The sequence below is a fragment of the Macrotis lagotis genome, chromosome 1, assembly GCF_037893015.1.
Source record: "Macrotis lagotis isolate mMagLag1 chromosome 1, bilby.v1.9.chrom.fasta, whole genome shotgun sequence".
Lineage (NCBI taxonomy): Eukaryota > Metazoa > Chordata > Mammalia > Peramelemorphia > Peramelidae > Macrotis > Macrotis lagotis.
Window position 1 is genome coordinate 62,053,428 of NC_133658.1, and position 12,836 is coordinate 62,066,263.

At 44.4% G+C, this 12,836-nt stretch overlaps 1 protein-coding gene across 4 annotated transcripts in view; it reads left to right on the top strand.

Annotated features, from left to right (window-relative positions):
- The window catches only part of SLC12A4 (solute carrier family 12 member 4), a 58,712-nt gene that overhangs the window by 17,213 nt on the left and 28,663 nt on the right, over window positions 1-12,836 (top strand). For all 4 annotated transcript variants that reach the window (XM_074202112.1, XM_074202117.1, XM_074202115.1 and 1 more), the window contains exons 2-3: window positions 3,857-3,951; window positions 5,670-5,801. In XM_074202112.1, the coding sequence (XP_074058213.1) occupies window positions 3,857-3,951; window positions 5,670-5,801 (227 nt within the window). The remainder of the gene's footprint in view (window positions 1-3,856; window positions 3,952-5,669; window positions 5,802-12,836) is intronic.

Below are 12,836 nucleotides of genomic sequence, written 5' to 3' on the forward strand. Positions count from 1 at the left end.
CTTGCACAGTATCTAATACATAACTAGTTCTTAATAAGTATTTATTGCTTGAATGACAGGTCTGAAAGCAAAGTGAGAAGAAGCTTGGACTCAGAGTCCTGAATTCTCATCCTAACCCTGCCATCTTCTATAGAGGTGCCCTTGGTCTAGTAACTCCACTAATCCTACCCTCAGTTTTCTCATATGAAATGAAGTTAATATTGTACTCCATATCTCATGGGATTTAGCATTGTAAATCCCAAAGTACTGTAGAAATAGGAGCTGTTGTTTATTATTGTGCGTTTAGCCCTGTTTTATTAATATAATTTGAGAGGGAGACCCACACAGCCCATTCCCAGAATATTAGGTAGTCCAACTTCCATTCCTTCCCTTTTCTACTCCACCCCCAAAATCTGTCACCTGTGCTGTTTGGCACACCTGAGTGATCCTCCCTCTGGCTTTTGTCGTCCAGTCTTTGATCTTGAAAGATTTTGCTTTGAAGACTTGCTTCATTTTATAGGGGAAGAAACTGAGGTCCACAAATAGCACCCCAGCAGAGATGGGACCAGATCTCAATTTTAACTGCCCAAACTCATCCTCTCTCTCTCTCTCAGGGGAACAGGGTAACACGTTTGTAATAGAGAGCTCTCATCAAAGCCTCATATTCTAAATGCAGGGAACTGAGGCAGGGAGGTGGGGACTTGTTCCATGGGATCACACGGGTCTGTAAGTGATAGCACCAGGATTAGATCTTTTGTCATCTGACCTTCTGGCCCCCCATGACTGCAGTTTGTCCTGTCTGATACCCAGGCTCATGTACCATTCTGAATCTAAAATGCATACAGACCCACAAATAGCCCACTGACGGCTCCTCCTGGGCAAATAATTTCTTCTTCTGCTTCCTCCATGGCTTTGCTTAGGTGAACAAAGGAGGGTTGGGAGAAGGAGGGACAGAAGGATGGCTGGAGAGGACAGAAGGGGATGTGTAGGTGGAGCTGTGAGTTCTCAAGCAGACTGGTTGCAACAGACCCAGGCCACTGCTGTTCTCAAGTCAAGGTCACCCTGTTCCAAACCAGCAGTGACCAGTCAATGATGGATCTGTCCCTGAGCAGGATGGGTGACTTTGGAGTCTGGGCCTGGGGAAAGGGCTGGGTGCTCTGTGAAATTTGTATACCTTTCACCCCCAGCTCAGAGTTAGAATGCAGTCACTCCCAGAACTCCTAGAAAGTCACTTTGAGTTTCCTTATCTTCAAGATAGGAATGATAATAATACTCCAGGTTCTTACCTAGTAGGATTGGAGAGAGTTGGAAGAGACCTTCCGGGCTATTTGGAGCTTGGGAAAAGCTTGGAAAAATAACTGTCTCTCTCCCACCTGACCGAAGGGGAAACTGAGGCGATGCATGGATAGAGTTGGAATTTGAACTCAGGGTCTAAGGATCATTCTATTAAACCACTGCTTACCAAGAGTCATTCATTCAGTCATATGTACTTATGGGCCACAGATTATGCCAGGGGCTGGTGATAGGAAGACTAAAATGAAATAGGCCTTGCCATCAAAGAACTTACATTCAGTTGGGTGGAAAATAACAAAGAAAAGGAAATTCAAAATATGATATAGTAGTGATAATTTGTGCTTTATTTTCCCTATAAAACTAAAGTGTTAAGTGCTTTATCTCCCTTGATTTTTATAACCACCCTGGATATAGGTGCTGTTATTCCCACTTTATAGATTAAGAAACTGAGGTAGAGGTGAAGGATTTACCCAGGGTCACTCAACTAGTAAGTGTCTCAGGCTAGATTTGAATTCAGGGCTTCCCAACTCCAGGCTTGGTGTTCTAACTACCATTTAGTTGCCCCTAGTGCCCAGCTGCCTTAGAAGAGGAGGCATTCATGCCTGAGAAAGGAGGGTTTGAGTTAATCAGCTACCTCAGTGTACCAAGCCCTAGGGTACCCAAAAAGGCAAAAGCCAGAGTGCCTGCCCTCACAGAGCTTACTTTCTATCGGGAGAGACAATATGCCAACAGGATCTATAGGAAATAAAGAGAGGGAAGGCCTAGAATTAGGAGGGCTTGGGAAAGGCTTCCTTAGGTGGGAGGATTTTAGGTGGGACCTAAAGGAAGCCAGGGAGATCAATAATGGGAACAAAGAGGAGAACGTGTAGGGATGGGGGACAAGCAGGAGAGAATGCATTGAGCCAAGAGACAAAGTTTCTTGTTCCTGGGTCAGCCAGGAGGCCAGGGTCACTCAAACAAAGATGGAAAGGAAGGTAGATGACTGGAAAGGTAAGAGGGGGTTGGGTTATAAAGGGCTTTGAACACCAAAGAGCTGTTTGTATTTGTCTGCAGGCTATTTCCCTACTACACCTTCTCTTTTGCTGGCTGTTTTTGTAGGATGCTTCCTATGCCCTGCCCCGTTTTGTAAATAAGCCTTAAAGATCTATACAAATGGACATCTTGATATCAGCCCACTTAGGGTCCAGGTGACTGTTTTTACCAAGGAGTAGAACTGTGGAGGAAATAATGATGGCATGTAATAATTCCTTTTACATCAAGCTTGCCAGTCTCATCTTTGTAGCCAGTGGCAAAACTGGCATTGGAAATCTGGTTCATAAAATGTCAAACAAGGTGCCTGTTGATGTAGATTGTAAGCTCCTCAAGTATAGGGACTTGGCCTCTTCTAAACAGAAGACAATACCAAGCAGCTGACCAGTGGTCAGTCACACCAGAGCCACTAGGCCAACACTGCCTAAGCAGCTGGTCTTTTTTTTTTTTAAGGTTTTTGCAAGGCAATGGGGTTTGAACTCAGGTACTCCTGACTCTAGGGCCAGTGCTCCATTCACTGCGCCACCTAGCCACCCCAAGCAGCTTGTCTTGATGTGGATACTCTCCGGGCTGTAGGATGGCTGTGGAGCCTGGGTCTAGGAGCATAGATTCTAGAGCTGAGAAGGGCCTAAGAGATTGTATCAGCCAGCTCAACTCCCTCCTTTTGCTTAGGAGGACACCAGGAAGTGACTTGCCCAGGGTCTCACAGTTAATAAGTAGCAGAAGCAGGATTCAAACCCAGGTCCCCTGACTCCAACTCCAGGGCCCTTTCTACCATGTTACAGATGGCATTGACATTCAAGACCCAAGTGTGACATTGACATTTACTGGATGGTGGGAGGGTCTAACATTAGCTCTGGGCTAATTTGGCGTGAAAGTACATGGGGTACTTAAGCTGTTTCCAGTTAGCCATTTGTCTCACTGCCATTGGGTATGCCCAAGAGTAGACAGTTCTTGGCCTCCCAGGAATTGTTCTCTTTGCTGCATCTCTTAAAATCTATGTTATTGAGAGATAACTGGTGCTGAACCTGGAATCAGGAAGACTAGAGTTCAAATGTGACCTCAGACATTTACTAGACCCTGGGCAAGTCATTTAAACTTTTTGCCTCAGTTTCCTCAAAAATAAAATGGAGATAATAGCTGTCTCCCAGAGTTATTATAAGGATCACCTTTTTGGAGGGGAGGGGGAGGCAGTGAGATTGACTTGGCCAAGGACCCACAGCTAGTAAGTATTGAGTGTCTAAAGCAGAATTTGAACCTGGGTCCTCCTGATTCCATGGCCCATGTTCTATCCACCACAGCACCTAGCTGGCCCTATAAGAATCACTAGCACCTGGACTGCTTTATTAATGCTTTTTCCCTTCCTTTTCATATTGCCAAGAAATCCTTCCCAGGGAAATAGGTTCTCTTGGAACCCTCTTCCCTTCCCTGCCATCCCCCACACCACCACCCTTCACTCTCCACCATTGGCCCCTCCTTGGTCGGGTCACCCACCTGTGCCTGTTGAGGTGGTCTCTAGGCAGTGGACTAAAGTGATCTCTCTTTCTCTCTGCAGGTCACAGCAATCACAAAGAGAGTAGTCCTTTCCTCAGCTGCTCAGAAGCCACCAAAGGAAGTGATTACTATGATAGGAACTTGGCCTTATTTGAGGTAAAATGTTGTTTTCCCTCCTTGTTATCTAAATCCCCAAGGACTTGGATCTTTTGCTAAACCAGAGGGAGGGAAGGAGGTTCAAGGGTAGCAAGAGTATCTTGAATTAATTCCTCATCCATTCATTCATCCAATAAATACTTATAAACCTCTGCTTGGGCAAAACAAGGTGATGGACAGAATTTGTTGGGATGAGGAAAGTGGAATTGCTCCTCCTGTGGACTTTAGTAAGGAAGGCAAGACCTATCTCAGAGGCAAGATCAAGTAGGGAGGTGATCAGGGAAAGGTTTTATGAAAAAGATGACCCTTTGAACCTAGAAACATGGGAAGGATTTCCAGAGGCGGTTAGGGGTGGGGGGGTGACCCAAAGAAGCAGAATTTGTCATCAGAAGAGGGTGTAGGGAAACCACTAGGGGAGACTTTTCTGCTTTCTTTCATGGAAGAGTTGGGGGTACAATACAAAATATTCACAGGGGTTTGGGGGAGAAGGGCAGCTGTGGGCAAGAAATGGTGGGGGCCAGCAAGGGGGATAATGGAGGGGCTCCGTGTTCTCCATGGAGACTAGAAAGGAAAGGAATTGGGGGGGGGACTGTGGGTGGAGGGAGGGAGAGAGTGAGGGGCAGAATTGGGGAGAAGCTGGTACAGTGGATGTGGCAGGGTCAGAAGACAGGAAGTTCAGGTGAAGGAGGGTGGACAGGCCTAGCCCTAGCTGGGAGGAGGCCCGGCAGGAGCCCAGCATGGCCGTCTGTACCAGGAGAATGGGTGCTGCCTCGTTGGAGGTGTGCCGACTTGCCCTGACATCCCTCTGGGATCTGTGGTTTTTCACAATCATTCATTTGTACAAATGGATTGGTAACAATTACAGTGTCCCGATCTGGGGCCTAGGTTTAGCCTGCGGGCCCCTGGGAGTGGTGGCAGGAATGTGACTCCTCCAGATGTTCAGATACCTTAGTGAGCCAGCTCGAAAAGAGGAAGGGCAGCCAGCCTAGGACCTGGACCTGGAAGTGCAGAGGCTTATCACCAGTTTTATCATCATGATAGTCATTGTTAGACTTGTAAATAATTACAGCAATAATAGGCCCTTGTAGGGTTCCTCAGCACTTTCCTTACCACAAGCATTATTATTCCCTCCAGCCCTTTGCCACCTTGGGTAGGGTCACCTTTCCCTTTCTGTATTGTGAGAGGGTTGGAGTAGTTGGTCTCTAAGGTCCTGTCTGCCTGACAAGCCTACAGTCTGGGAAACTGAGGCTTAAGGGATCAAGTTATGCTTGTCTTATTCTATAAATTAAACAAAAAATAGAGCAAATGATTGTCCCAGCGATCCAGGACATGGCCCTGGGATTTTCTGACCACTGCCCTTCCTACTCTGTGAATTGTACACATTCACACACACATATATACTGGAATTGGGTTCACCTGCTTAGAGGTTGGTTTACTTAATATGTTTAATCAGAAAAATACCCACAGCAATAACTTCCTTCCCAGCTCTCCCCCCACCCCTCTCCACCCCCTTCCTACCATGAGCCCTCCAGGGCTTCCCCATCTAGCCCCATCTTAGCCCCTTCCATGAAGAGTGAGGGCTCATAGCAGGTGGGGAGGGCTGGGGGAGACTTTCCTTCCTCTGCTCTTGCATTGGGCTTGATTTTTTTTTTTTTGGATGTCCAGAAGGACATCTGAAGGAGACTCTCATGTTTACGGTTGCCTTCCTTCTTCTGTAGGAGGAACTCGATGTCCGCCCAAAGGTATCATCTCTCCTTGGGAAGCTGGTCAGTTATACCAACCTCACCCAGGGGGCCAAAGAACATGAAGAGGCTGAGAGCGTGGAGGGTTCTCGGAGAAAAGTATCAAAAGTGAGTAGGCCAGCCTGCTTGGGTCATCCCCACTGCAAACGAGAAATGTGTTGGGCAAGGGGCTCCCCAACTCCAGGGACACTCATGTCTCCAAGCTTGACCTTGTCCTTAGGCCAAGCTGCTTGGACCTCTTGGGCAGTCCCAGTCTGGTGACTGGTGGTTTTGGTCACTTGCCTGCATCTTGGTTTGTTGCTTTATTTAGAAGGGGCTAGGTTAGATCAAATCACCAGGGTCTCCAACTCAAGAAAGATCCACTTTAGGAAAGAGTAAAAAGCAAAGACAACTCTGTTTTCTTGGAGTATCTGCTGTGAAGCCATTTGGAGGAGGAGGCTTCTGGGGTTCTCTGTAGTGAAAACCTACTTGCATCAGTCCAGGGTCGTTTTATGGAAAACAATTCTGCGTTTTGCCAGATGAATCTGGATGGGGAAATGTTTCTACTGACCTGTATGGAAGGCAGAGAAGTTGACTGTTTCAGGGACCCTGCTTTCTTACCTTCTGTTATCTGGCGTGATGACCATAGGGACTGGCCCCTAAAGACTGCTCCAGCCTGGACTGTGCCCTTTGATGTGTTGGTTAAACAAAGAGGTGTTTGAGGTTGTGCACACTCGAAACAGTAGCTCAGGATAAGTGAGACTGGGTGAAAAGTCTGGGCTTAAATTTATCTTAGTCTTGTCTTGTCTTAGGCCAAGCACTATGAAGTTCATTTGTTTCAAAAGCATTTAATAAACTCCCATGGCCCAGACCAGTATTAGGAAAAGCTGCATTCCCTGCTCCAAGAATTCACAGGCTCCTTGGGGAAAGAGAATAATCCATAGTACCCAGCACCCAACCTAGTGGGCACTTGGAAGAAATTCAGAGAAGGCAAAGAGGTCATTTCAGAGGAAGCTCAATTAGGTGAGACTTCAGAGTGAAGAGCTATGGGACCTGATGTCCACTGCCGTAAAGAGGACATTCTGTCTTCGACCAAAAGAAGCATGGTGTGTGTGACTGGAGGTAGCTGCAACATTCATTGCCTCAGTCTCCTGGGAAATGGGGCTTAGTTTGGAGCATCGCTTTTTAGGAAAGGAATTGATCATTTGAAGTCAACCCCCAGGTAGTGACTGGGATGGCAGTGAATACACCAGAGAAGGATCAGCTGAAGCGAATGGAGAAGAGAAGCCAGTAACTGTCTTCAAGTCTTATAGGGTTATGGCAGACAAAAGAGGGAAGCCTTATAATGTGTGGGTCCCAGGTGGCAGCACTAGGAGCTACTGGGAAAGGTAACAAAGAGCCCAATTTAGGCTTCTCCAAAGAAAAACTTGATCATTAAAGCCATTTGAAAGTACACCTAGCAGACCATTAGGAGATGCCCATAAGGGTTCCTGGCCTGGAGTCAGGAAGACTCATTTTCCTAGTTCAAGTCCAACCTCAGACACTTACTAGATGTGTGACCCTGGATTAGTCACTTAACCCTGTTGGCCCCAGTTTCCTCATCTGTAAAATGAGATGGAGAAGAAAATGGCAAACCACCCCAAATGGGGTCATGAAGAATTGGACATGATTGAACAACACCAACATCAAAATACAGTTCAGAGGTGGGTTGGACTACATGACCTGAGGCAGGGGATCTTAACCTTTTTATGTTATCGATTTCTTTGGCAGTCTGGGGAAGACTATGGGTTTCTCAGAGTAATGGTTTTAACAAAATACATTGGATTACAGAGGAGGCCAATTATATTGAAATATTATTTTAGAAAAATACAAGTTCATGCTTTTGCAACCTGGCTAATATGGAAATATATTTTGCTTGATTTCACACTTATAATTGTTATTGTAATGCTTGCTTTCAAGAGTGGGGGAAATTTAGATTTCAGATTTTTAGAAAATGAACATTAAAATAAGTTTTAACAGGGGAAAAAAACAAGTTCATGGACCATAGAAAGGTTCATGGTGAAATAGGTCCCTTTCGACTCTGAGATTCTATGGTTCTGGGTGTTGTTGGAGAAGGTGTGCTCACTCTCTTTTCTAAAAGGTAGTGGTGTTATAAGCTGATTATAATGTTACAGATTTGGCCTTTGATCAGGACAGAGTATAGTGGATTTTTTGTTTCTTTTTGCAAGGCAATGGGGTTAAGTAACTTGTCCAGGTTATACAGCTAGATAATTATTGTCCGAGGACAAATTTGAACTCAGGTCTTCCTGACTCCAGGGCCAGTGCTCTGTGCACTGTGCCACCCAGCTTCCTTGAACAACAGATTTTTGCTAACTAAATTAAGAAGTTTGAATTCAAGTGTGCTGATAATCTTGATTAGTTGAGTGAGGCCATATGGGATGATGGGAAACTCTTAATGCCTCTTAGGACTGTTTACTGGATATTGAGGAACCATCAGAGCTTCTTGGGCAGGTGTACAGTAAGGTGAAAATTTGTCTTAGGGAGTTAATAAGGTGGCCCATGTGGAATAAAAAAGAAGACACTAGAGAAAGGACATTTAGAAATCCAGGTCTTTGATAATGCTTTGAGAATAGCACTAGAAAGAAGAATGGATCCAATAGACAGTTGTTGATGATGATGGTGATGGTGATAGTGATGATGATGAAAGAAATAAAAGGAATTGGGGACTAATAGTAAGATTTTTAAGGCTTTGGTTCCAAAAAGGCTGATAGCATTGGGTTGTATGAGGATGGCTTTAAACATAGCCAATTGTAGGCATCTACAGATCACAGAGGGCTGGAGTCTGGAAGACCTCAGACACACTAACTAGCAGGGTGACTTTTGGCAAGTCACTTAACCATGATTGCCTTAGTTTTGACATCTGTAAAATGAGCTAGAGAAGGAAATGGCAAACTGGTTCAGTTTCTTTGCCAGGATAACCTCAATAGTGTCTATGCAGAATCAGATACAAGTGAAAACTTCTAAAATAGCAACAATAGTAAATTAGGTCAAATTCAGGGATTGAATGAACCAAAGGATCCCAACCCTGAAACTTCCAAGGGAAGGAAGAATAAATTTGACCACTTTGCAAATTATTTTATATTCTTCTCCTTTTTCATTTTATCAGAAACTAACTGGCAAATATTCTGAGATACAGACAGAAAATGTTAGATTTTGGGTTCACTGCCACTGGTGTTCACTGTGGGTGAATAAATGGAGATGAGAATCCCAGAGATCAGTAAGGTCAGGTTGAGGTGTCTGTGGAGAAGGGCTGACCCAGATGCTCACACAATCAATTCTTCTCCACACCTCCGCCATTTTAGGTGACAGGAATTCTGAAAGTAAATACAGTCTCCTTTGACTGGGTCCACCTTTTTTCATCTGAAAGGCCTCGTCCCTCTCAGCTCTTGGATGTCCTGGTTTATCCACTCTTGGGGTTCTGCCTGTTGAGAGCACAGAGAGGCAGCTGTTATCATTCTTGGGCTGACCAACGCCAGTCATGGTGAATCAGCTTAATTCTGTAGGGACAGATTAACTGTTTTAGGGCTGGAACATCCTATCTTACATTCCCTACGATTCCTTTGGAAGATTGGAGAATCCAGCTAGCTATCCCCCACCCCAGACCTAAAGCACTTGATATTCTTGGCTCCCTTTTTCTCTGCTGCAGAAGTTGACCCTCTATGCTTGTTGCCAAGAAAAACACTGTGTGACTTGTTTGCAGGGAAGGGAAGAACGAAGGAGTCAGTGTTTTCTTTTGCCTGGCTTATTTAAGAGACCAGGTGATGGAGTGATAGCAGCCCAGGGAAAGGGTGCCTGCCTGGTAGGGGAGGGTGTGCACAGAGGCCTCTGCTGTGGCTCTGGGCAGCTACTGAAAAGCTCAGTTCCTGCCCCTTCTTTTCCCTTGGTCAGTCTTTGCTCAGAACAGCTTCCTGTTGAGCTATTCTGGTACAAATGTCCTGGGCAGCTGGGGGAGCCTCTGGCTATGATGCCAGATAATCGGAAGCTGGACATTAGGGAGACATAAAGCAGGCTTGGTGTTTAGCTCAGTCTACATGGATAAGAGGACGTTTTTAGCAAAGGTCTCTCTGTGGGGCAGAGAAGGAACCAGCACTTCATTGTGGCCTCCTTCCATTCTCCTTAGGGTCCAGTTGGGCACAACTCCCTTGCTCTTGTCTCTTCACATGGTAGATACTCAGGACTTCTTGATGATGACAATAGTGAAGTTGTAGCCCCTGCAGGGGAGCTGTGTTCAATATTGGAAAGAAAACTGAATATGAAATCAGAAGACAGAAGTTGGAATTCTGGCTTTACTCTTCTCTATTTGTGTAAATCTGGACAAGTCCCTTTATTTTTATTATTTGAAGAAGAATGTCTCAGGGATGAATGCCCACAATTGGCTATGTTTAAAGTCAACCTATCATTTTGAGATCAAAGCCTTAAAACTCTTACTCTGCTGCCTTCATCCTATTAGTCACCACTTTCCATTGTTTCTTTCATCATCATTTTTACTCCACCATCAGATTCCCAATAACTGCCCCCTCTATCCAGAGAACCTTCCATTTCAAAGAAAAAGACAAATTAGGCAAAACCAGTCAATACCACAAGCCCCCTCTGGCAGTGAAGGCAGCCTTCCTCATCAAAAGACCTCCATCTTCCTATCTTACTATTTCCTTCCCTTGAATTTTCCTGGTTATTTCTTTTTTGTTGTTGTTTTTTGTTTTTGCAAGGCAATGGGGCTAAATGACTTGCCCAAGGCCACACAGCTAGGTAATTATTAAAGTGTCTGAGGCTGGATTGGAACTCAGGTCTTCCTGACTCCAGGGCCGGTGCTCTATCCACTGCGCCACCGGAAATTTCAGGGTTAAGATCTTTTGGTTGACCAGAACAACTAACCTCTGCATTTACCCTAATTTACTACTGTTGCTGTTTTACAAATTTTTCAGTTGTGACTGTATCTGTATAGAGCCTTTTGGGGTTTTCCTGACAAAAAAGGGAAGTGGGTTTCCTTTTTCATCCGTGGTCCTCTGGAACCAAGACTGGTGATTGCATTTTATCTCAGTTCTGTTGAATTCTGAAGTTATTTGAGAGTACATTATTATGGCCATTGAGAGGCAATCTGCTAGAAGCACCCCTCCTCAGAGATACCTTCTCCGACTCTTTCTGGCTTTGTCATCATGGTGGAGTGAATTCACCTCTGCTCGACAGACAGGTGGTGATCTAAGAATCGAAACTGTAGCTAGGTTGTAATCTGGGTCCCTGGAGGAACTCTAGGGAATGCTCCTACCAGAAGCTCCTGCACCAACAAAATCACAAGTTCTTTGTATATTTGTATGCTACAGTTGTATTTTCCTTCTGGTTACATTATTTTTGGTTTTGTATCAGTTCATTCAAGTTATCCCTTCCTTTGAATTCTTCATATTTGTCATCTCTTATTTGTTATTCATTATATTTCTCTGTCACTGTTAGTTTAGGTATTCCCCAGTGGATGGGCATATCTACTTTGTTTCCAGCTGTTTCATGTGTTTGTGTGTGTGGTTGACTGAGTGGGTAGGTGGGTACATAGGTGTGTGTGTGTGTGTGTGTGTGTGTGTGTGTGTGTGTAGTGTAGTGTTTGGGGCACTGGACTTAAAATCAGAAAATCAGGAAAACTCATCTTTCTGAGTTCAAGTCCGGCCTCAGACACTAGCTGTGTGACCCTGGGTAAGTCACTTCACTGTTTGCCTCAGTTTCCTCATCTATAAAAGAAGGTGGAGAAAGATGGTAAATCACTCCTGTATCTTTGCCAAGAAAATCCAAATGAGGTCACGAAGAATTGGACACAACTGAAACTCCATGATAAGAGCAATGTGTGTATCAACACCACTTATGAAGACTGCTGGGCCAAAGGGTTAGGGTTTTTCTTTTTAGGTTTTTTGTAAGGTAAATGGGGTTAAGTGACTTGCCCAAGGCCACACAGCTAGCTAATTATTAAGTGTCTGAGGGCGGATTTGAACTCAGGTACTCCTGACTCCAGGGCCGCTGCTTTATCCACTACGCCACCTAAGGGTTAGGGTTTTTCTCAGGATTCTAAATTGTTTTCCAAACTGGTTGGAGCACTTCCTAGCAACATGTTGGCTATCCTTCCCTCATCCCATCTAGCCTTGATGATTTTTGTCCTTTATCATCTTTGTAATTTATAATTTTAATTTATAAATTTAATTTATAATTAATTTATAATTTATAATTTTCTTATTGGTAATTTGGAGTATTTTAATGTAATTTTTCATTCCATTTGAAAATTGTTCCTGTCCTCCACCTAGCTGTCTTTTTGATAGTCTCTTACCCTCTTCATCTTTGATGGGTCAAATCACCTCCCAACACCAGATCTTGGTTTGCTTGTCTGTCAGAATGAAACATTTGACCTGGATGATCTCGAATGTTGCCTCTGACTCTAACTTCTAGAATCCCATGATTTATACTCTTGAGGTCTCACTGAGGATGCTGCTAAACACAGGCCAGTTTGTTTACTTGTGCTATCTGGTCGTTTTTGTAGAGGCAGATGGTCTGTCTGGACTGTGGGCCTGTGGTTTAAAACCTTTAAGTTAAAATGGTCTGTTCCGGCATTCTGATCCCAGTGACCTCCTGGTGATTTACTGAGGTTATTTTAGGACCCAGGAAATTTTTCCATACTTCTTCCCTCACAACCTTTTCACAGTGTGGGGGTTGGGGAGGGGGGGTTGACAAATTAGATTTAGGAAGTACTATGTAATAATAATAATAACCCAATCTGTAATAATAGCTATCATTTGTGTATTGCTTCAAGGTTTGGAAAGAGCTTTACATGTTATCTCATTTGATCTTCACAGTGACTCATTTTACATATTAGGAAACTGAGGCACGCAGAGGTTACATGACTTGCCCAGGTCACAAAGTGAGTGATTGTCTTGGGCAGAATTTGAAGTTGGGTCTTCCTGATTCCAGGTCTGACACTCTATCCTCTGAGCTACCTGGCTGCCAAGATCTCTGTACCTTCTCCCAAGACCATCTTCTTGGATCCTAAAACATTCAAGATTGAAAGGCTTTTAGAACATAGAATGTCAGTATTGACTCAGCATGCAGTATTCTTGCTATACTCCTCTGCCTTCC